The sequence below is a fragment of the Nymphalis io genome, chromosome 3 (genome assembly GCF_905147045.1).
Source record: "Nymphalis io chromosome 3, ilAglIoxx1.1, whole genome shotgun sequence".
NCBI classification, from domain to species: domain Eukaryota; kingdom Metazoa; phylum Arthropoda; class Insecta; order Lepidoptera; family Nymphalidae; genus Nymphalis; species Nymphalis io.
In genome coordinates, this window is record NC_065890.1 from 3,897,451 (window position 1) to 3,918,705 (window position 21,255).

At 31.9% G+C, this 21,255-nt stretch overlaps 1 protein-coding gene across 1 annotated transcript in view; it reads right to left on the minus strand.

The window, feature by feature from the left end:
* LOC126781313 (protein Wnt-6) overlaps positions 1 to 20,776 on the minus strand; it is a 42,275-nt gene extending 21,499 nt beyond the window's left edge. Inside the window, exon 1 of the mRNA XM_050506244.1 lies at positions 20,512 to 20,776. Coding sequence (XP_050362201.1) covers positions 20,512 to 20,573 — 62 coding nt within the window. The 5' untranslated portion in view covers positions 20,574 to 20,776. The remainder of the gene's footprint in view (positions 1 to 20,511) is intronic.
* Positions 20,777 to 21,255: the final 479 nt, after the last annotated feature.

A 21,255-nucleotide genomic window follows, 5' to 3' on the forward strand; every position in this document is an offset into this window, starting at 1 on the left:
AATTTATCTTAAATAAGCTACAAATATGTGTATTAAGTTTTCTCTGACACACCATCCTATACTAATTAGTATTACTGAGTAATTAATATTTTCCTATGATGGCCCCCATACTAGACATTAGTAAAGCTGTAGAAAGAGGTTTGTTTTTTTATGGAAAAGGGAGGCGAACTGGTCACCTGATATGTGTATGATGGTAAGTGGTGGAAATATTAACCATTCCTTACATTGAGAATTAGCTACCTTGGGAAATAAGATAGTATGTCCCTTCCTGGAGTACTGAGTACCTGGAGTACACTGGCTTACTCACCCTTTCAATCGGGGCACAACGATATTTAGTATGCAATTTGGCGGTAGAATATCTGATGACTGGGTGGCTACCCAGGCGGGCTTGCACAATACCCACAATGTAGATATACAAAAATAACACATCTGTAAGTGTTTGTATGTACCTATGTATGCCCGTAAACGTTTCTTTCTTCGTATGCTTTCCTTAAATTATAATATTGAATGCACGTAAAATTTATTTGAATATATTTTTTTTATAAGTTGATAAACGATTCGTGAACGCATCGACTCAAACATAAACAAGCATTAATTTTTATACATAATATATTTAACATATAAAGACACACATAGACAAGTTGATTATTTTGTATTCCTTATTTTTTATCCAGTTAACGTCAAATTTTCCTGGAAACATTTCTTTCGGAACGATTTATCCTTTTCAGATTAGTGTATATCTTGTTCGTTAGAATGTAAAACACATGTTTCTTATCATATATCAAGTTAAATTGATTGTTATTAATCTTTACGTCACGATATAGTTTTACACATGCAAATATTCTACCGCCAACTACACGTATTGCTTTGAGTTTACCCTTGCGTACGCCCCTGCGTAGCTTGCCCTTAATGGGCCCTGTATCAAAATTGCTGGTAGTGCACTTCATCTTAATAGCGGCAATGACCTTAATTTTCCGGGTCATTTAGCGTACGGTCTTAGAGTTCGATTGAGATTTTGGATAACCTTTTACGAAGTTTTGCTTACTCGGTTTGAGGCCCTTGGGGGCCCTGTATCTTTAATACGGCTGATACGGTGGTAGCTACGCCGCTGCAAGTGCCCATTTAATTACACAAGGGGCATAACAGCTAGAAAGCGTGTTTGGGGATGCGACCAAGTGTAATGAGTGTTTATCATTTTCATTGTGCGATTGTCTATAGATGCAGGTGACTTGCATTCCACCTTGCAGTTAATTTGGTCACATCCCTTTTTGAATAAAAAAATGTTTGCAAATATCACGTTAACACAATTTAAAAATAGATGTTTACTATACGGGCAACCACATAATAATTAGTAATTATTGTTATCAAAATTTGAAAAAAAAAAACCTATTTATTTATTAAATTTTTGGGCATAGGGATATAGGGGATTAGAACTCATTCTTTTATAATAAATATAAAAAATAACAGAATTTTATATGTGACGTTTATGGTTTTCTATTTTTAATATTCCGAAAACAAATTTTTTACATATAGATTTATAAATATCGACAGAAATGTATGAGTCAGGATGTTACCTGTTTCACTCATTATGAAAACAGCCAAAGAATTTACATAGAAAATATTTTGATCGTATATTAAAAGCAACTAGTAATCGACCTTGTGGTTTTACTACAACAGTAAAAATGCTACAACAGTAAAAGTCAGAAGCTCCGTAAGTTATTACTCGTTCCAGAAATGCAAGGCTCACACGAAATGATTTTATTAACCCCATATGCCGAAAGTGTTTATGCGGTTATAGCTGATTTCATCATCGGAATTTTGAAACAACGAGCTCTTTATCACAACATATGAATGGTTATCTTATAAAACATATAGGAAATCCTTGCGATGGAATTACTCTAGCAGCCTGGAAATATTCCTGCTGATATAAGACCTTAACTCCTTTTAAGGAGAAAGTTTGGAACTTAATCCACCATGCTGCTCAAATACGAGTTGGTCTTTTTTAATCGCCAAGCACGAGATAAACTACAAACAAAGGCAATGAAAATTCATTAGTGCTTTCCCGGGTTTGAACCCGTTATCTTCGGCTAAGATGTGGTCTATGTCCGCGCGCTTTCCATTTTTTTAATCAGAATAATAGCATTTTGTTTTTCAAGGAATTACTAATATTCCTATTTACACCACTAACAAAGCGGACAAGTTGTATTAGGAGTAGGAACGATAAGCCCATGGGATTAGGATCGAACTTGCGACATTTACATCGGTGGCCCGTAAGCCATTGTGCTATTGACGTTATAGACTAAGGTTTGCCGTTATACAATATATAATAGTACAAGCTTAAAATATCGTAACTTAATCGCATTAATTTAAAAATCTCTAACAGATACGGTGGTACGATTCCAGGAGAATCATTACCAACGCTTACATTAGTTGTATCAATCGCTTTCGAGTGGCGTTTGAATGCGCTTCGGTTGACACCTAGCGACGTCCGTCTCGGTTGAGATACGCACCGTTCAAAATACGCGATGCTGACTCGATCGAGTCAAGATTTCTGAATTGTTCGATCCTTTTTATGGAAGTAGTTTTGTATGCACAATCATTTAATTTACCATACGATTAAACGATTTACTTTTTACGATTGTTTGAGGAGACTTTATTTGTGGCAACTGTCTTTTAATTTTTAACTCTAATAACCCTGAAAACCTTACGAAATATATTTATACATACGTACATACAAGTACATATACGTTTCGTCTTACGGGTAAAATAAAATTTTTATATATATTAATTTCCCCATAAACTTTTATTGAACTAAGAACCTCAGGATCGCTGTTTCTAGACAAGCTGCCAACGAGGCAGTTACAAATACTTTAAAAGCAATTTCTAAACAGAGAGTAATCAATAACATATATTTCTTAGCACATTGTATGCTAAATGAGTCAGTTAGTTCGTCACGTATTTGCCATAATTATTGTCACACCGCATCCGAGGAACAGTTACGAAATACGTCAATGAGCAGTTTCGGTTTATTTTGGCTTCAATTTAAGTGTATCTTACTGACAGGATAGTTTCGGTGAACTAAGAAAATTGTATCGAATATTATTAAATGACTTTCAAATTTATATTTACCTACATAAGCATCATAATTGCTTGAACGTGATTTTAATGGAATATTGCCAAATCAGTGACAAACCTCTGTCTATCCAGACGAATAAATTAACTGTGATAAGTTGTATGTCAATTAATTATTCTTCAAAGCACCATCTGGTGAGAAAGTCGGCTAAGCGCAGCGAGGAAGTGGCCTAACGATGGACACGCGAATATTATAACGATTGCATGTTTTTTTAATGTTTTTTAAAATAATCTTAGCAGTTCTGTTTCATATTGTAACATTTCTTATGTCTTCGCATTACTTTCGGAGTTTGCTTCATTTAAAGAACCCAAAAAGCATTTTTTCTATAATCTTCTACGCCATCGAATTCAAATATTTAAAGTGTATTTTTTTATGGTTTATTTATATATTTTTTATAAAATAGTGCGTATTTTCATTATTCCTGATTAAACCAAACTATGTCGATAAGATCTCTAAGGTTACAATTGATTATTATTTTTATCATCTATCGTATAAGTTCGGAATAAACATTTTTTGTATAATTCTCAAATCGAACAAATTGTTTGAATTAACATAATGAAATTACGTATGTATAAAAGACGAATGGATTGTAAGAAAATGCGATAACAATTTTCCTATTTTCTATTCATCTCGAATAAACTTTATTCGTTACTGGAATTCCCTGAATATTTCCCTTTCACTATGTTATCGTGACATCAGAACGAGCCGTGACCTACGTCAACAATACTTGGCACGTAGTGCCCACTTTTATTAGACCACACAGATATATTTGCAGTCACTAATTACCCTGCGATTTATTTAGCCCACTTTCATTTCTCGGTCTCGTTATGTTCTTTAAGGTTGGCCGATTTTCGTGATGCTTCTTGAAACTAATGTTGGCATTTGCAATCTCACGTCCGTCTGTGACGAATGGATTAACTATAGATATTATCAAAGGATGACATTTCTAAGATGTATTTCTGCTCGTGTTTAAAAATGTGTGAAGTAAATGAATTAAAGTTGAGCGATATAAATATTTTTAAATTATATTAAACTAATTTAGTTTGAAGATGAAACGAGCCAAACCGTCCCACTCGATACGTGGATCTTAATCAAAAGTCGGGGATTCGAATCGGCGAGCTATAGTGTATTCTAATTTTGTGTTTCCAATAGTTTATTCTTTGTGAGAAATTCATATCAATTTACCTGCTTATCTATATATTGCATACAGATAAGCAGGTAAACCCTTGGTCCTGCGCCTAAACTACTGGTCCTGTCAGATTTGCCATCTCATTGGATTTGAGAAAAGGGTACAGTTTGCAAGCCCTTGTGTTTGCAAGCACAATTGTGCCCTATGTACTATATTGTCCTAGTACCTTGAGAATGACCTCAATGGCTTAGTGCGGTCAGGAGGACATCATCATATATTTAGAGATATATACTCTATATAGATTATAGACATATATACTCGTACATACACGTAGGAAAGTGTGGATAACATCTTTATATACCAGTTTAACGTAACTTTCTCAGCAAGTAGGATATGTCCAGATCAATTACTTGTTTCTTAATATGTTTTTTAATAATAAAGTATGTAAATATAATTGACATTAAGTCAAATTAACAAATGTCTACTGAACAAGAACTGAATAAATGCCACAGAAGTTGGTAATTCTTTGATATAGAAAAAAACATAGACAACAACAAGAAACTTGCTTCCAGAACATTAATCAAAATACTAATAATACATTTATGAGTAGTTTTAATTGTAATTTTACAAGTCAATTACAATTTTACTCCCATGTAAGTTTTGTTACCGGTTCGGAATGTGGAATTTACTGAGTAAAACCATCAAGGTCTTCAGAATGTTTTATTTTATATGTAATTCGGTACATATATTAACAATAACTATTTAATTTACATATAATAACAATACACTCTTGAAATGAAGATTAAGCTTTGTCTCATTATTGTTTCTTTTCATATATATCAACTTTAAATGTATCGTTGTAGGACTGGCAGAGCTATTCTGTAAGAACTCAGTTCGTATTTTATTCATGTATTATTGAAAACCAACTTACGGCAAGGATACTTGAGTGTATCCTTTCAATGTTATTGTGATTATAGTCAATATTACATCTCACTTTCAGACATTTAATGATTTTGTCCTAACAGCTCTACTCTTCAGAGCTTATTACACATATCTTAAAATCTTTTATCCAAAATCTCGTTGCGGAGTCACAATCAAACTAAGCTGAACTAGTTCACTTAGCACCGACGATAGTGCGATGGCCTGTCGCGCACGGCGGCCGCCCGCATATTTGTGCTGCGTTTAGCGTGCCCTCGCTAATATGCGTGTCGTTCTGATACGGAGTTCCAAAGACTAAATAATTAAACCAGAGAGAGCCAGGTTGAGTTGTGCCTTTCTAGTTGAGTTTTTTTTAAGTAGAATTTGATATAATGAGGTTGATTCCAACCTCGCAACTTTCAAAACGCCATGATAAACATTTGTGACTCAAATAATAAAATCTATCTAAATTTCAAATAAAGTTCAAAATAATATTTCACCGATAATCTATATTAATGTTAAAAACGCGAAAGTAATTCAGTCTATCTGTCACACTTTCATGGCTAAACTAAATTTGAAGCTTCATCATCATCTTCATCAGCCACTGGGTCATTAAGACCTGGCCCTTCGGGCCAAAATAAAAGACACGGCAGATAAACCTGTCGGTGAGGATTAGCCCGGGTAAAGGGGGCAAACCCGAGGCCCGTAGCCAGACTGGCCTAGGCTAGTCAGGATGAACCAACTCTCTCTCTCATCTTCATCAAAACGCAGCTAGCTTGAACATTTTTTTAGATACTTTTACTTAACAAACCCTTAAAGCGCAGGTGAAGCTGCGGGCGGAAACTATTCCATTATGATATTGTAAAATTACTTATATTAAATAAATGAAAATCAAATAATGATTCATTGTTGTATAAAAATGTCGTATCTTCGCCCTTAATCTATCTGTAGCTGTACCCATTCAATGGATACACCGCGTCATTGTGCGTAGCTTCAGCAATTATCGCGCGAACCCATTATAAACGTGGACTGTGGTACTGAAACGATTTATTGTGGCCAGGCCTCATAAAATATATATAAAATCTTCACAGAATTGCTAAATATATTAAAATTATTGAATTTATAATGTTACATATCCAAACATAATATAACATGAACATACGCAAGTTATAAAAACACTTTTTTTTTAAATAATAAGTCAAGTTAACAAATTAAATAAAAACAATTAGTATTCATGCTATGTGTAAATAATGTAATTATTAATACTCCACAATAATATTTATAGCGTAAATGTACGTTAGAGCTTAATAACATTTCATACCATTTTCGAAAGCGTAACACGTTAAAAATACACGAACGACTTAAACCAAATTTTAAATAGTCATACAAACAACTGTACCATAAGTATATATGATGCGACCACTAAAACCCTGCGACAACATTGCTCATCGGCACATACACTTTTAAAAGTGTTTGCTTTCATACAGTGACAGAGCTATCTAGTCTGACGATTGCAGGCTGTTGACAATCGCACCCTACAACTTTATACAAACAATTGAAATGAGTCGTATTGTTATTGTAATAAAGTTACAAATACCATGTATGGATGCATGATAATCTGGTGGGTTTGTAATGGTAATGATGTTTACAGTTAAGTCGTCATGTAGTCGCTAATCGCGTCGAAGTCGCGAGTTAGCGCCTCGCCCGGTGTCCGCAAACAATCTCATTCATTGTCACCCGTTGAATGAGAACCAATCAGTCCTGATGAGTGTGTACACTTATGGTCTCACGACTGGCACTTCGCGGGGGTGGTCACACGTAGCGCAATTATGTTATATTTTATTGAGCTTAATAAATTTAAGTTTAGAGGTTTTTTTCATTAAAAAATCACGACCAATATTGAAAAGTCTTTTTTAATTATAATTTAAATTTTATTTAAAAGTATATAAGTTAGAAACTAAACCTAGCAATCTACATATCTACTTAAACATATGGAAGGTAAAGTAAATTTTAAAGAACATACTTACAAAAACAAATATGCTATGTAACATAAAATCAAACCAAGAAGATTCCAAAAAAAATGAAATTAGTAAAAAAGGTAACAATCTGTTAATCTGCCATTTCTAGGTTAAAATCGCCTCTCTTTTTTGAGTTTTGAGCTTTATACAACGTTGTGTCAGACCAAGGATGAGATAATTAATACAAATAAGCACATAAAAATTTAGTGGTGATTGGTTTAATTTAGAAGAAACGAGGAACGAGTTAAGATTCACATGTTCTAGACACTGCGTCATCTTAGCTCAGTTAACGAAAAATTAGCGCTTCAACAAATGAGTACGATTATGTTATATAACCGTACTAATTTCATTTCGAGAGTAAATTTAACATAAAAAATCATATCATTTATAAAGTAACATATGTTGAAATATCGTAATAATAATTAATAGTTAAACTAGATTTAATTATCCACCTTTGCATCAATACAGAAATGGTGCAAGTAATAAAATTTTAATGCTCATCCACATTTCAATCTGTCCCAGAAAACCAGACTGTTAACAGCGTAATGTAGGTACATACATTTATGACTTTATTGCATTATCAACACCAAGTAGATATAACTAGATTTCGATCAGTGTTCGAAATTCGAATATAATCTCATGCGTTCTGACGCGTTCCGCAGCATACCAGTCAGACGCAAGAGCATCCTAGTAATAGTCCAGCACAAACCTCGCCATACAGCTCTTATCATGAAAACTGCTAAGACAAGCTGAGCTACTGACATACGAGTACACAACATGAGCAGTTGTCAGCTGACTAGTGAGCAACTCGCACTGCGTAAGCCAGGCATTATTTTCAAACAAAATATTAATAACACAAATACTTGTCAATATCTATCAAACAAAAAGAAAAGAAAAACTGGTGACAAGCAGAAGAAAAAAAGGTACCTGACTTTTACTGTCAGAATGTTGCCATTTGGCAAATTACATATGTTCAACTCATTGGGAAATTCAATTTAATAAGACGAACCAACCCGTCCACCGTGACACAGATTAAACTATAGCTATTTCTTTTAGCATCAATGCGCCACCAACCATGAGTTCTAAAATGTCATAAGGGATATGCTTGTCATGTCACTGTCTCACTCACCCTTCAACAAAGCCAGGTATAGCTATTTACTGGCAGACTAATTGATGATTCAGCTATCTACACAAAAGGGCTTATGTAATGGCCAGTTACACAAGTGCATTATTCCATGGTTTTACTATTTATGCTTCTAGATATTCATTTAAACATTAACGGCTTCATCTATAAATGTTGTTTAAGGGGTGATCAGTAAAACAATGCTGTTTTCATTAACTACTTAATTAACTACTTCTATTTACCGCCTATATGTGTGGATACGAATAAATAAGTTTGTTTTTGTTTTTTTTTTTATGTAGAATAAGCGTACAATTTTCAATTTCAATTCGAATACTAATTACAACAATGAGCAGGCATTAACATACAATTCTACAATAATGTGATATGATTAAAATATTTAGGAATGCTTCGACATATTGAGTTACCACGTATTACGAGTGAATTTATTTTCCTGTCTTTTTTCAATAATGAACAATCATTAAGTATTAGCATTTGAGTACCGAAATAATGTAAGGAAACGTAGTTTATGTCAAACATAGTTCAAATCACGTCGACAAAGTTAAACTGTTTAATAGTTACTTTAGTCCACTACGGAAACGTTTTAAGCAAGAGTTACTTACAGAAACGTTACTATTGACGTTTAAACATTAGGCTAAACGCGCCCAAAAAAACACTATGAAAAATTCAATAAAATCGACCAATATTAAAATAAAACTAACATATGTTTTTCCACTTTATGTTATGTTAATGTAAACGGCATTTCTAGCACGCTTTATCAATATATGTTACTAGGGCAGAGCCAAATATAAGTTTCTAATTAGACAGTAATTATTGACTTACCTGTCAAGTATACCGTGATTAGGAAACCGGTGTTGTGACTACTCGGGACTGCTTCAAGAACAGCGGATGTAGTATTTATTAATTTATTACGTATTAAGGGCCAGCAAGTCTATTAATGTTAAATAAATAGGTCTATAAGGGTTTATTATATATTATGTTGTATGCTTTTGCAAATATACAAAGATTATTAATTTACATTTAAGCTTTTATTAAGCGTAAAGGGTAAGTTTTTACGGGGCTAATGGAAAATGTCTTAATTATGCACTGTTCTACTTTAAGTAAAACTTATACAGTGTGTTCTCTTTTTAATTAGCCTGCAATGATGATGAAATTATCAACCTTAAAATGGTAGAATCACTTAATAGTGTTATTATTGATCATTTGAAGTTCTTTTTTTACTTTCTTTAGTTACAAGGCCTCACCACCGTTTCTATTTTTTAAATGTATTAAGTAATTTAATCATGATTTCTTTCACATATTCCATATCTTAATTCGATTTAATATATTAACAACAAAATGTATATAAAAGTAAATAATAATAGTAAATCAGCTACCTGGTGATATATGTTGTAAGATTAAGTCGGTCGGACGTTGATATCTTGAATACTTCAAAACAGTCAACTAAACTTGTCCTACAATAAGAGTATCGCTTTGCGATAATTTTATCTTATTATTTTTTTGAAATAATAATACCTAATATTTATTTAAGTTAATTTAGTTTCTTTATTAATAAAAAACACGTATATTAAATTAACAACATAAAAATTATGTACCACGCACAGATAACACAATATTAAAAACGAGGCGTAACATTTGACCGTTCGAATGCCTTATCTTAGAATATTTTATGAGAATTACCGTATAAAAAGGTTGAACTTAAACATTTGATAAAATTAAAAAAAAAATGTTTCCAAACACTGTCGCCTTAATAGACCAAATGGCTTTTAATGTTAAATAAATAAATTAATTACCTCATAAATCTTTGAGATGCGGATTCAAGATTCCTCATTAAGGAATCAGATACTTTGTTTAATATAATGGGAATGACTGAATTATTTAAATATTATTGTTTATTAGTGATTATTTGTATCTAAACGCCATGTGTTTTTAATATTTATCATACGAAATTATAGGAAATTGAGTCATAAAAATTTGTTACGAATTTATATATCGTTTGACTAACACCTTTTTTTATTTATATATCATAATAATGGTTTAGAAAAACTTTGTCTAGTATTGAATTAAATGTTATAAGCGTGTCTTGTTGATAGTGGTAGATAGTTTTTTATAACACTCGGTACAAATTTAACATTTTTGTCTGTTAAATTTAAGTTTGCAATGAATGAATATTAAGTAAATTGTGCGTAGTATCATTAATAAGATTGTATTTAATTATTCTTTTAAGACTTGAAAGTTTCTATAATATCAATTACATCATGCCATGTTCTGTGTCATTTATGAAGATTTTCTTTAATATTATAAATACGTTCGTGTTTGGATGTTTAATACGTATTAATGATCGATTGGCTGGACGGTTTATAAAATAAGTCATATGATATTTTTTACAAAAAAAATAATTAAGGATCATAGTTGTGTGCAGGCATGTTTAAATACTACCCTCATAATATTTTTTTCTTCTGCCTAACTTTTTATTACTGTTTCCTGGTTTAAATAGTGCCAGTATAAATTTCAAGTTCATTAGATTGATTTAAGGTTTATACTTGATTGAATATAAACCTCAAAATAACAGCCGATGCTGCCATAGAGGTTAGAAAAGTAACGACTTCAGCATTAAAACCTATTTATAGTTCTGATTTCTAAAATAAAAATAAATAAATTTTAAATATCGAACATAACTGCGGGTACAGCTAGTAAAAAAATTACATAATTGAGCTAAACTTTCTAATAAGTAATTTATTGTATCAATCAAATAAACAGCCACCTGATTAGAACGTTAATTATATGAGTTCTAGATATATAGTTTGATATAATTTGAAGTGTTGTCGTGTGTTAGATCCGCTGTTATACGGATGGATACATTAAAATAAAAATGTAATTAATTAGGTAATCGAAGATTTAGCTCTATATCGAATCGTGGGCGAATGAAATTGACTCGTACAGGTATGGCATACCGAAATGGATTATAATTTAATCGATTCATTCGCTTGAGAATTGAGAAGAATTTTTTCACTTCAATTTACAAAACGTAGGTATTTTATTCTATCGGAGATTATATTTTAAGTATTTAAAAAATATATCTGTATAATATACCTACAACGCAACGTTTTCATAACGAATAATACAAACAAAGATTAAAATTTAAAATAACGTTATCGAGTATGGCGTTTACATTAGGCTTTTTGAAACTTCAATTAATAGAAAAAAAAGCTTAGTACATATAACCCAGCAAGTTATACATTTATATAATCAAGCGTAAACCTGTCTTAAAATATTTCATGAATGATTTAATAAAGTAGCGAATGAATGAAAAACATAATATATAGATGTGAATATTATACCAGAAGTATTTAACATTATGAGTTATATTAAATTATAAGTGATTTCATATAGCTTATAATACTTGTAGAAATCATTTCAGTTTAGGCTCTTGGTCGTATCAGATGACAAACTCTCCTACGTCACGTCACAAATGAAATCAACCAAGTCACGAAGTGTGTACGCGCATCAGCCACACCCACGTCCAACGCTGACATCAACTTTTATAGTCAATGATTTAATGAAAGGCTTGATTGGTTCAATGATTAAGTCGAGTATTACATCAACTAAATTGAAAATCGTTGAAATCAATCAACTCGCCACGAATCGGATTATTAACACGGGCCTCTCTTATGAGACTCGATTTTTTTTTTTATATTGCAATATTTTTCTGACGGTACTTTTAAAATTAAAAACTTTAAATATTTTATCAAATAAACATAAGTAGCACTTTTTGTAATGGTTCATCGTGACTTGGTTGATTTCGTTAGTCATTTTTCAATTTTATATGGTTTGTTTTGAAATAAATGGTCGGCGCACACACTCGGGACTATTTTTATACCGGCCAACTTAGACTGCCACGCGCATGAAACGAAACGACATAACATCATAAGTGACATAATTATAAGTGGTTAATAAGTAGATACTTTTTTTTCTTAAGTTTCTTTTAAAAAAAAAAAAAAACATTATTTTTATTTGCTAGAAAAATAAAGAAACAAATGTGTTTGTAGGTTAATTTCGACTGATTAATTATTTAACATAATTTTTCTGCTTCACGCGGTTTTACCAATGATTCAATTATGTCATATAGTCATTGCTTATATTAAGGTTTTATAAAAACAGTCTCTACGGGTAAGATAGTATAAAATGTATTGGCTCGCTTGTCTAGCCCACTATTGTGGACGAAACTAAGAAGTAATTTTATTAAACATACACAACTATGATAGTCCATTGTTTTTTGGCAGCTAGCATGCGCCAGACATCCGATTTTCATTATCCAAATAAACAAAAGTTGCTATCAAGGAAGCATCCAATCGTTTAAATGTTATTACATTAAACCCAAAACTATATAGTTTATCACACGATTCATCTGGACCTTGAATGTAATCAAATTGTCTCTTCGATGATCTGGATGAACGTCAGACGTGACCAAGTTGTTTAAGAGCTATTTTGACATGACTCCGATCCTATCTGCACTATTAGGTGTTTTGTTTTATGAACGAAAGCCTTTGTTTCATTGTGTGAAATTATCTTCAAAATTTATATAAGTTATTTTAATGTTCACGCGCAACGTTATCTTTAAAATAAAATGTAGGGTTATCGTTTTGATTTTTATTAAATAATGAAATCTGAAGACAGGAAATATATTTTATTTTTGTAAATATATACTAGTAAATCGTATTTATGCAATGTGTTTTGATAAAACCTTTAAGACAAGGAGTGCAAGAAAGGTTGCATTGTTAACGAGTGGAGTCCGCTTTATAGCGATACAATCTTAGATGTATATATACAAAAATATTCATAATTTTTTTTATAATATATGTATCTGTGTCTGTGTAATAGACCAGTTTCATTGAAAATCAAAATGAAGAATATTTTTATTGCCTGAAAAAAATGTTTTTTTTATAGTATAGGTAGGCGGACGAGCATTTGGGCCACACGATGGTAAGTGGTCACCAACGCCCGTAGATATTAGCATTGTAAGAAATGTTAACCATCGCTTACATCGCCAATGCTCCACCAACCTTGGGTACTAAGATGTTATGTTCCTGCAATTACACTGGCTCACTCACCCTTCAAACCGAAATACGACAATACCAAATACTGCTGTTTTGCGGTAGAATATCTTATGAGTACCTACCCAGACGAGCTTGCATAAAGCCCTAGCACCAGTAAATTTTTTTTAGATGATCACCAGAAAAGTCAAATGACAGTTGTAATTTTTAGTGTAAAGTAAGGTATCTTCTAAGAAACCACGTTTAATCCTAATTCGCATCATCACTTTCGTAGGTTATTAAGCATTATGACAACAATGAAACCTGATTTACTCATTTCCTCTTATCAAATTTAATTTCAATCGGTACATATATCTATTATATAAGACAGAAAACTATTAAATATTAACATTCCAGGTGGTAATGGTAAAGGTAATATAATAAAACTTTAAGATTATTTATTTAATTGTAAAACACCTTTATTTTTATACGAAAAATGTTGTTCCAAGCTTTAAACTTTATATAAAGATCTTCAAAAGACTAATCGCAGAAATACTGATTTTATTATTTTAATTAATCAATCAATCAACAGCCAATCGTTGTCCACTGCTGAACATAGGCCTCTCCCAAAATGCGCCAAAGCTCCCTGTCCTCCGCCTTCCGCATCCAGTTGGTGCCCGCCACCTTTTATTATTTGTGTTAATTTAATTAGCTTAAACGTTGATGTTCTCTTCTGCTATTAATATCGATTAATCAATGTCTAACCGATAATTGAATCAGAATTAAGTAATACGTCAAAATTATATTTTGACTTTGGAGTTTTCTTTAGGTTCATTGACACGAGCCCTATTTTACATATACGTATATTTTTTGAATGTACAGTATAATTTTCTGTAATAATTGCAGTATATATACTGTAAGTAAGTTTAATGATATATAAAATTAGCATTCACAACTATCTTTATTTTATAGTTAATGACGTCATAGCGACGGTGTGTATCATTTTAGTATAAAGCCATTCTTCTCACATTTAATATCAAATAAATTGACTGCATCGTTAGTATAGTGGCTTGATATGGGCCGCTGACCCGGAGGTCCTGGGTTCAATTTTCAGGTCGGGCCAATAAAAAGTTATCGGGTTTTTCTATCAGAAAATTCTCAATAGCAGCTCGAAGTCTGGAAGTTGGAACTCTTCCTGAAGCCTGAACTCGTTCCGGTCGTGTCGGATTGCCGTCCCATCCGATTATGAGAGTTAGGGAATAGAGAGTGCATCTGTGTTTGCGCACACACTTGTGCACTATAATATCTCCTGCGTAGTTGGCTAATCTCTATTGAAATTGGCTGCCGTGGCCGAAATCGGTCTGGAGGACATTATTATCAAAGAAATAGTCTTGGTCTATGAAAGAAACTTTCAGCTATTAGGAAGAATTAATTTACTAGTAAGCTAAGTATTAAATCTTAACTAATATACTAAATGCTAAAGTGCATTGGTTTGTTACGTTTTCACGTCTTAGCTACTCAACCAATCAATATGAAATTTGGTGGTAGAGAAAAGGATATCGTAGGATTCCTTCCACCCCACCCCTCCATATAGGCAAAACAACGCTCGGTAACTAGTAATTAAAAAGTTTCACAAAATTAATGAATATAAGCTATACAACATCTGTACAACATTTTATTCAACGCCTTATGCGGCATCAATTTTTATTGACTGTTCCGAAACTCCTAATTTAAGGTTCATTCTTGATTAATTGCAAATTAAACTGCCCGCCGCTGTGGTTGGCCGTCCGATATAACTTTATTGAATTTCATACTTCGTGATTTATTGTCCGGATCGCGAATTTATTATCGGATAAGGTGTATCGATTACCTCCTTGAAAGTTAAACGGTAATTGCGAAAATGTTGAAGATGTTATATTTTTTTTAATTTTGAGACTTTTTAAACGGTTGTTTGTGGTGCTAGGGTAGCTATTATAAAGCCAAATATTTTATATTTTATTAAAAAATGATATTTTTTTATCTTTAATCTTAAATATAGAATTTTTTGTCCATAAAATGTATTTCACTATTATTATATATATTATTATATATATTTTATGTGCTGGTTTGGTTACCCTTTAGTTATACTAAACATCAACATTTAGAATACTATGTTTTAAAGAGTAGGTAAGTGTAATTATATGCGATAATATTTTACGTTCAGTGATTTTCACCGCATTGACGTTGTGTGTACTTTCTCTACTTTTTGCAGTGCCATATATATGCTAGTCTATCTTATTTAAATTAAAAAAAAATAACTACACTGAAAATTTCTCTAACACAGTTATCATGACACTAATTGTACATGTATATGTGTTTAATTATCTACATAGGTATACAAACACGAATAACAATTGAGATATTATATTTACATAAAAAATTATATTTAATTAACATTTAAAATATCTTCGTAAGTATTGAATACATATTCGTATATATATAGTAGGATGGACTATAATAGCAACAACCGATTTAAACAAACAGCCATTGTCTTCAGATTCATAAAGTATAAAATGAATACATTCTTTACTTACTTGCAATAAGATTCAAAGTCGCATGAACATATATGATATAATATCTTACATATCATTACTGCAGAGTATAAATCAAATAAGCGACATAATGAATTGAAACCGACCAATAACGAGCGGCGGCCATTAAATCAAATTTAAACAATAAAAGACAAGAGTGCCCTAGATTGGCATACGTGTGTACGAATTAAGTCCGTACAGAAACGCTTTTATTACACTTCCCAGTAATAAATCTCATACGAATATCACCTAACTCATATTATGTTAATGTGTATTTAAATTGTAGATTAATTTAATTTTTACGCAGATTTGTTAAAAAAAATGTTAACTAAGATTATCGTATACAATGAACTTTGTGTCGGTTTTTACTAAAAAAAACATCGTCCAATAACGTCACCATATGAACTAAGAATTCGAAACATACGTTCAAACCATTACAAATTTCCTACTAATATTTTATACTTATATATGTATTTTAAAAAGTATGTCATGAAAATTTACAATGTTAATAAAGTTGTAAAAAATATTACCAGTCTATAAATTACGCTTTTTACTTTTTGCATTGATTCCACGACGATAACAACTAAAAAATATATAGAAATGATCGTAATTGTCTTTAATTAAATGCGTGCACGCTAGATATACAGCGATATTCATGAAAATATTGTATAATTAAGTTTTAAATCAATTTTGATTGTTATCTGTACAATGTGAGTAATAAACTTTACCAAACGATATATGTATATGTTTTTTTTTGTTATAATTCCGTTTCGTTTATCCTATTTGTCTGACATAGCCTGTGGTCATACGTTAATTATTATATTAATATTACCTAATAGTTTTACGTTTTTTTCATAATTAATATTTTAAAAAAATGCCGAGATAGCCCAGTGTTTAGAACGTGTGAATCTTAATCGACGATCGTCGGTTCAAGTACGGGCAAGCACCACTGAATTTTCATGTGCTTAATTTGTGATTATAATTCATCTCGTGATTGACGGTAAAGAAAAACATCGTGAGGAAACCTGCATGAGTCTAATTTCACTGAAATTCTGCCGCATGTGTATTCCACCAACCCACATTGGAGCAGCGTGGTTTTCACCAAGCTCCAAAACCTTCTCCTCGAAAAGGGAGAGAAATCCTTAGCCCAGCAATGGGACGTTCACAGGCTGTTACTTTATAATTAATTATTTCTTATCTTATTAACTGTAATATTGTCTAAATATGTTTTTTTTTAGAAATTCTGACTAATGTCAACATTGTTTTTCTCATTTATTATCTGTGTCTTATAATTTGATTTAACCATAGAGTAAAGGAGTTTATTAAATTTAAATCATAATCGTGTATTGAGCATTTACTGTCCGAAATTAAAAACAAAATATAAATAATAACAACCTTATCCGTCCGAAAACTATAGCAAGAAAAAGTCGGTGTAAATAAAAAAATAAGTTTTTCTGGTCATTGTACTTCTTTCATCACTTTTACACAGAAAAAAAGTTTAAAAAGGCTAATTTCAACTCAGGTCCTATGGCCATGTGGATTGGAATCAAGTATATTTCCTTGCGATTTTTCCCTAGTTCAATATAAAATTTATCTATTTCAAGTTCAGACTACTGAACTTTTAGTTTCATATCCGAAAACAAACGTAAGAACGTCAAATACACTCGTATTATGTATATCCAGACAAAAAAGAAACAGTAACTCCATAATAAAACTTATTTAAAAACATTTTATAAAATACAGGTTCAATTTACAGACATCAATACCGTTATTTTTATAATACCAATATACCATTTTATCGTAATCTAAAAACAAATTAATTCTGTTTTAAAAATAAAGTGACAACGCGTTGATTGCTACATTTAATTTAAACATTAATCAGATTAATGGAGCGATGCTTCATAAAGGAGCGTGGAAATAGTTTTGCCGAGATCGACAAACATTTAATGGAAAACAAGAATTAAAAATAATACATATATTATCAGTAACAAATATTATTGCGAAAATATATTGCACATTTCGAACGCGAAGCTTGGTAATGCTCGAATAAGTAAAAATAAAAGTCGCTTTTCACATAACTTTTTTTTTTGCTCTTATCTCTTATAAAAGAGACATTAAACAAAAGCAGTTTCAAACTGTAATAGCTTATGTAATCATCGCAATTAGGTCGGGTATGAAATCTGAAATCTGAAAACTTCATTTGGGTCAACTTGAATCTATTAGCTAGGAGGATGATTTCCACCAGAGCGATTTTCATCGTCACAGCTATTCTCAATGGAGATTAGCCAACAACGCAAAATATATTATAGTGCCAAAATGTGTAATGCTCTCTTTTCCCTTACTTTCATAAGCCGATAAGAGGGCAAATCTGCTAACAACGAAGCAAATCATGCACAGAACCAACGGCTTTACTGAGGATTTCTTGACATAAAAGCCCAAGAAAAAAATATGGAGGACTCGAGGCTTCACCCCAAACCTTTGGATTTTACGGTGTAATTTTTTTTCTAAGAATTTTTGTATCTTCACAGACGTGCTGTCCATGCCATTTTTATACATTATTTAAATGCGCCTGCACATTCTTATTGCTAAGCAGCTTCGTAATCTAAGAACTGAGTTTCAATTTTTCTTGATCCGAATATCGACTAGCAATCGCACGAAAGAGGTCGAACAACTTGGCTAACTGGTGAACTTGGTAATGCATAGAATGGTTAATATTTCTTACGTTAATATTTGCCTACCTATTTTATGAAAAAAAAAGGTATTATTACATTTCAAAAATACGAATAGAGATTTATTAAAAATGAAAGCATCTACATATAATTTCTCAATCAGATACATGTTGAACTTGTGCTAGGAATAGGATAAAGGATCATATCAAGCCTGGGATATTAACACTCCTAAGCGTATATTAGTTATCTTTGCTTGAAAGCTCACTAATACTCGTAGACATAAATTCTTCTAGAGTTGAGCTTTGTTCATTGTGACAAAATGAAAATCTATCCATATTAATCTATTTTTTATTATTTTGTATTTGAAATTAAGGTAAATTATTAAACGGAATACGCCGATAAATAATCGTTTTCTAAAGATAATTATGTAAGATAAAACAAACGCTTCGAAATAACTGAGGTTATTTTGTAATAGATGTAAGCAACGATGTGTAGTATGTCTGCTGCTTGTCTAGTTCTATGTTTATGAGTTCTTGGGTGACGGGCAGACTAAGCGCGTATATTGTTCATTAACTCCTGACATTTTGTTTTGGCGCTCGGAACAAATAGGTGTGAATTGATGATCGGCTGCCGAAAGATTCTTGGTATATTGTATTAATAAGTAATAAGCTCTATTTTTTATCTAAAATTTTAGTTTTTTTTTCATTATTATATGCAAGAAACCCTTAAATATAATTATGTAGATAGATATAAAGTTGAAAATTTATATAATTTATTTACATTATAAACTCTAGGAATAAGCTAATTGGTGGTAAATGGTACACTTCGACTATAGACATTAATCTTGTAAGTTGTATAAAACATTCTTAACATTTTTAATCTGCGTTGCCTGAGTCTGTTACACTGGCTCATCTTCTCTATAAAATTAAAAACAACAAGATTTGGCAGTAGTATAGGTGATAAAAGAGGTAGTTCCTCTGACAGATTACCTTATAACCACCATTAAAATTTGGTATTTCTTTGAGGCAGTAAACTGTTTCCGTTGTTGCCGTAACTCAACACGCCAACTTTGTTGCTGTTTAGATAGAACAATTGGCAGATTCTGTCGCAAGCATAACATCTTCCTACCACTACTACAAATTAATTTAGAAACATAAATGCCAGTAAGGTTTGGCCTGCACATTGCCTAATGTTTATAATGATGAGATATAATCTTACTAAACATATTATACTTAAATTTATTTTAAATCACGTTTTTATTTGTAAGTAACCATCAATTCAGTTAACATTATAATCAAGGCTCCATAAAAAGGTGCTTAGCCTATAATTATGTATAACTGCAATTTTAATGCTACAAGCGTATAAAAAAGTTAGCCATTAATAAAATACGTGTTAAATATCATACGATTTTTAAAAATATATTAAGGAATATTAGAAAATAAATTATATTTTAATCGAAAAGGAAAAAAATGTAGCGATTGTTATTTTTAAGAATTTTGTTACAAATTAAACAATTATAATTAATTTGATTAATATATGTAACAAAAAGGTATTAATATATGTAACATTAAAGATCGTTTCATATTAAAATCCCCGTTTTACGTTCAATAATTTGAGCATATTTTACAAAATTACTGGTTCGAATGATCTGATTTCTTAATACAAAAATAATACCACATTGCTTTTTTCCATGCAATACACAAAATAATCTTTACTTTAATCTAGTAAAAAGGCAATAAGACGAGAGTATACCCCCGTATTCATAAATCTCGCTACGCAGCATCCTTGATGCAATCTAACCTCAATCACGTAGCAGCATGCTTTTTGAGAAATTCTCGACGCGCTAACAATTTAAACTATTTATAAGGGTGAGTGACACTATTATCTTCAATAGACTCACCACCAAGAGTCGGTGATGGGCGCAAGCAGCAGTAGGCAGGCGGCTATGAGGACCGGCCGCATTGCTCTCGGGACATCACTAGCCTACACCGAGGCCCTAACTGTGGCAGCACCTCATGCATTTATTATACCTCATGTATAATAACTTTTCGAGTCTGATACGATATTTCGTTTTCGTACATAGAACGAATATCGTTCGATTTTCGATACGGTTCCGAAATTTCGCGGCGTTGCGTGCGTGGATCCCTGTCGGCGGGAGATCGCGGCGCGGACTGACGTTCACCTGTGCCCACCCCGCCGCATGCGCAGCGCAAAACGATTTTCGCGCTATTTTGGCTAATATTTAGCGGATTAGGCTTCGCGTGATTAGAAATACTAAGGTGGGGATACTGGCTGTCGTTGCGACCACACGCGTGGGCGATCTGATATACGGGTATGCGCTTTAGCGATTAATGAACGAGTTTTTGATAATCTAGTTTTGGGTATAATTAAATTCGTATCAATACGTTGTTCTCTCGATATGACATCAATAAATTTTTGGAACATTAACAGATGCTTTTGGTTTTTATTTTTCGTTACGTTTTCGTTTTATAAATCACTGATTTTGTATCAGTTTGTGTAATTCTTAAGATATTTTTTACACACAGTATCATGTTATACATTATATAAAATAAAATGACGAAAACTTAATTTAAAAAAAAAAACAAATTTAGAATAACATAACAATTCTGCTAGTTAGTCGAAA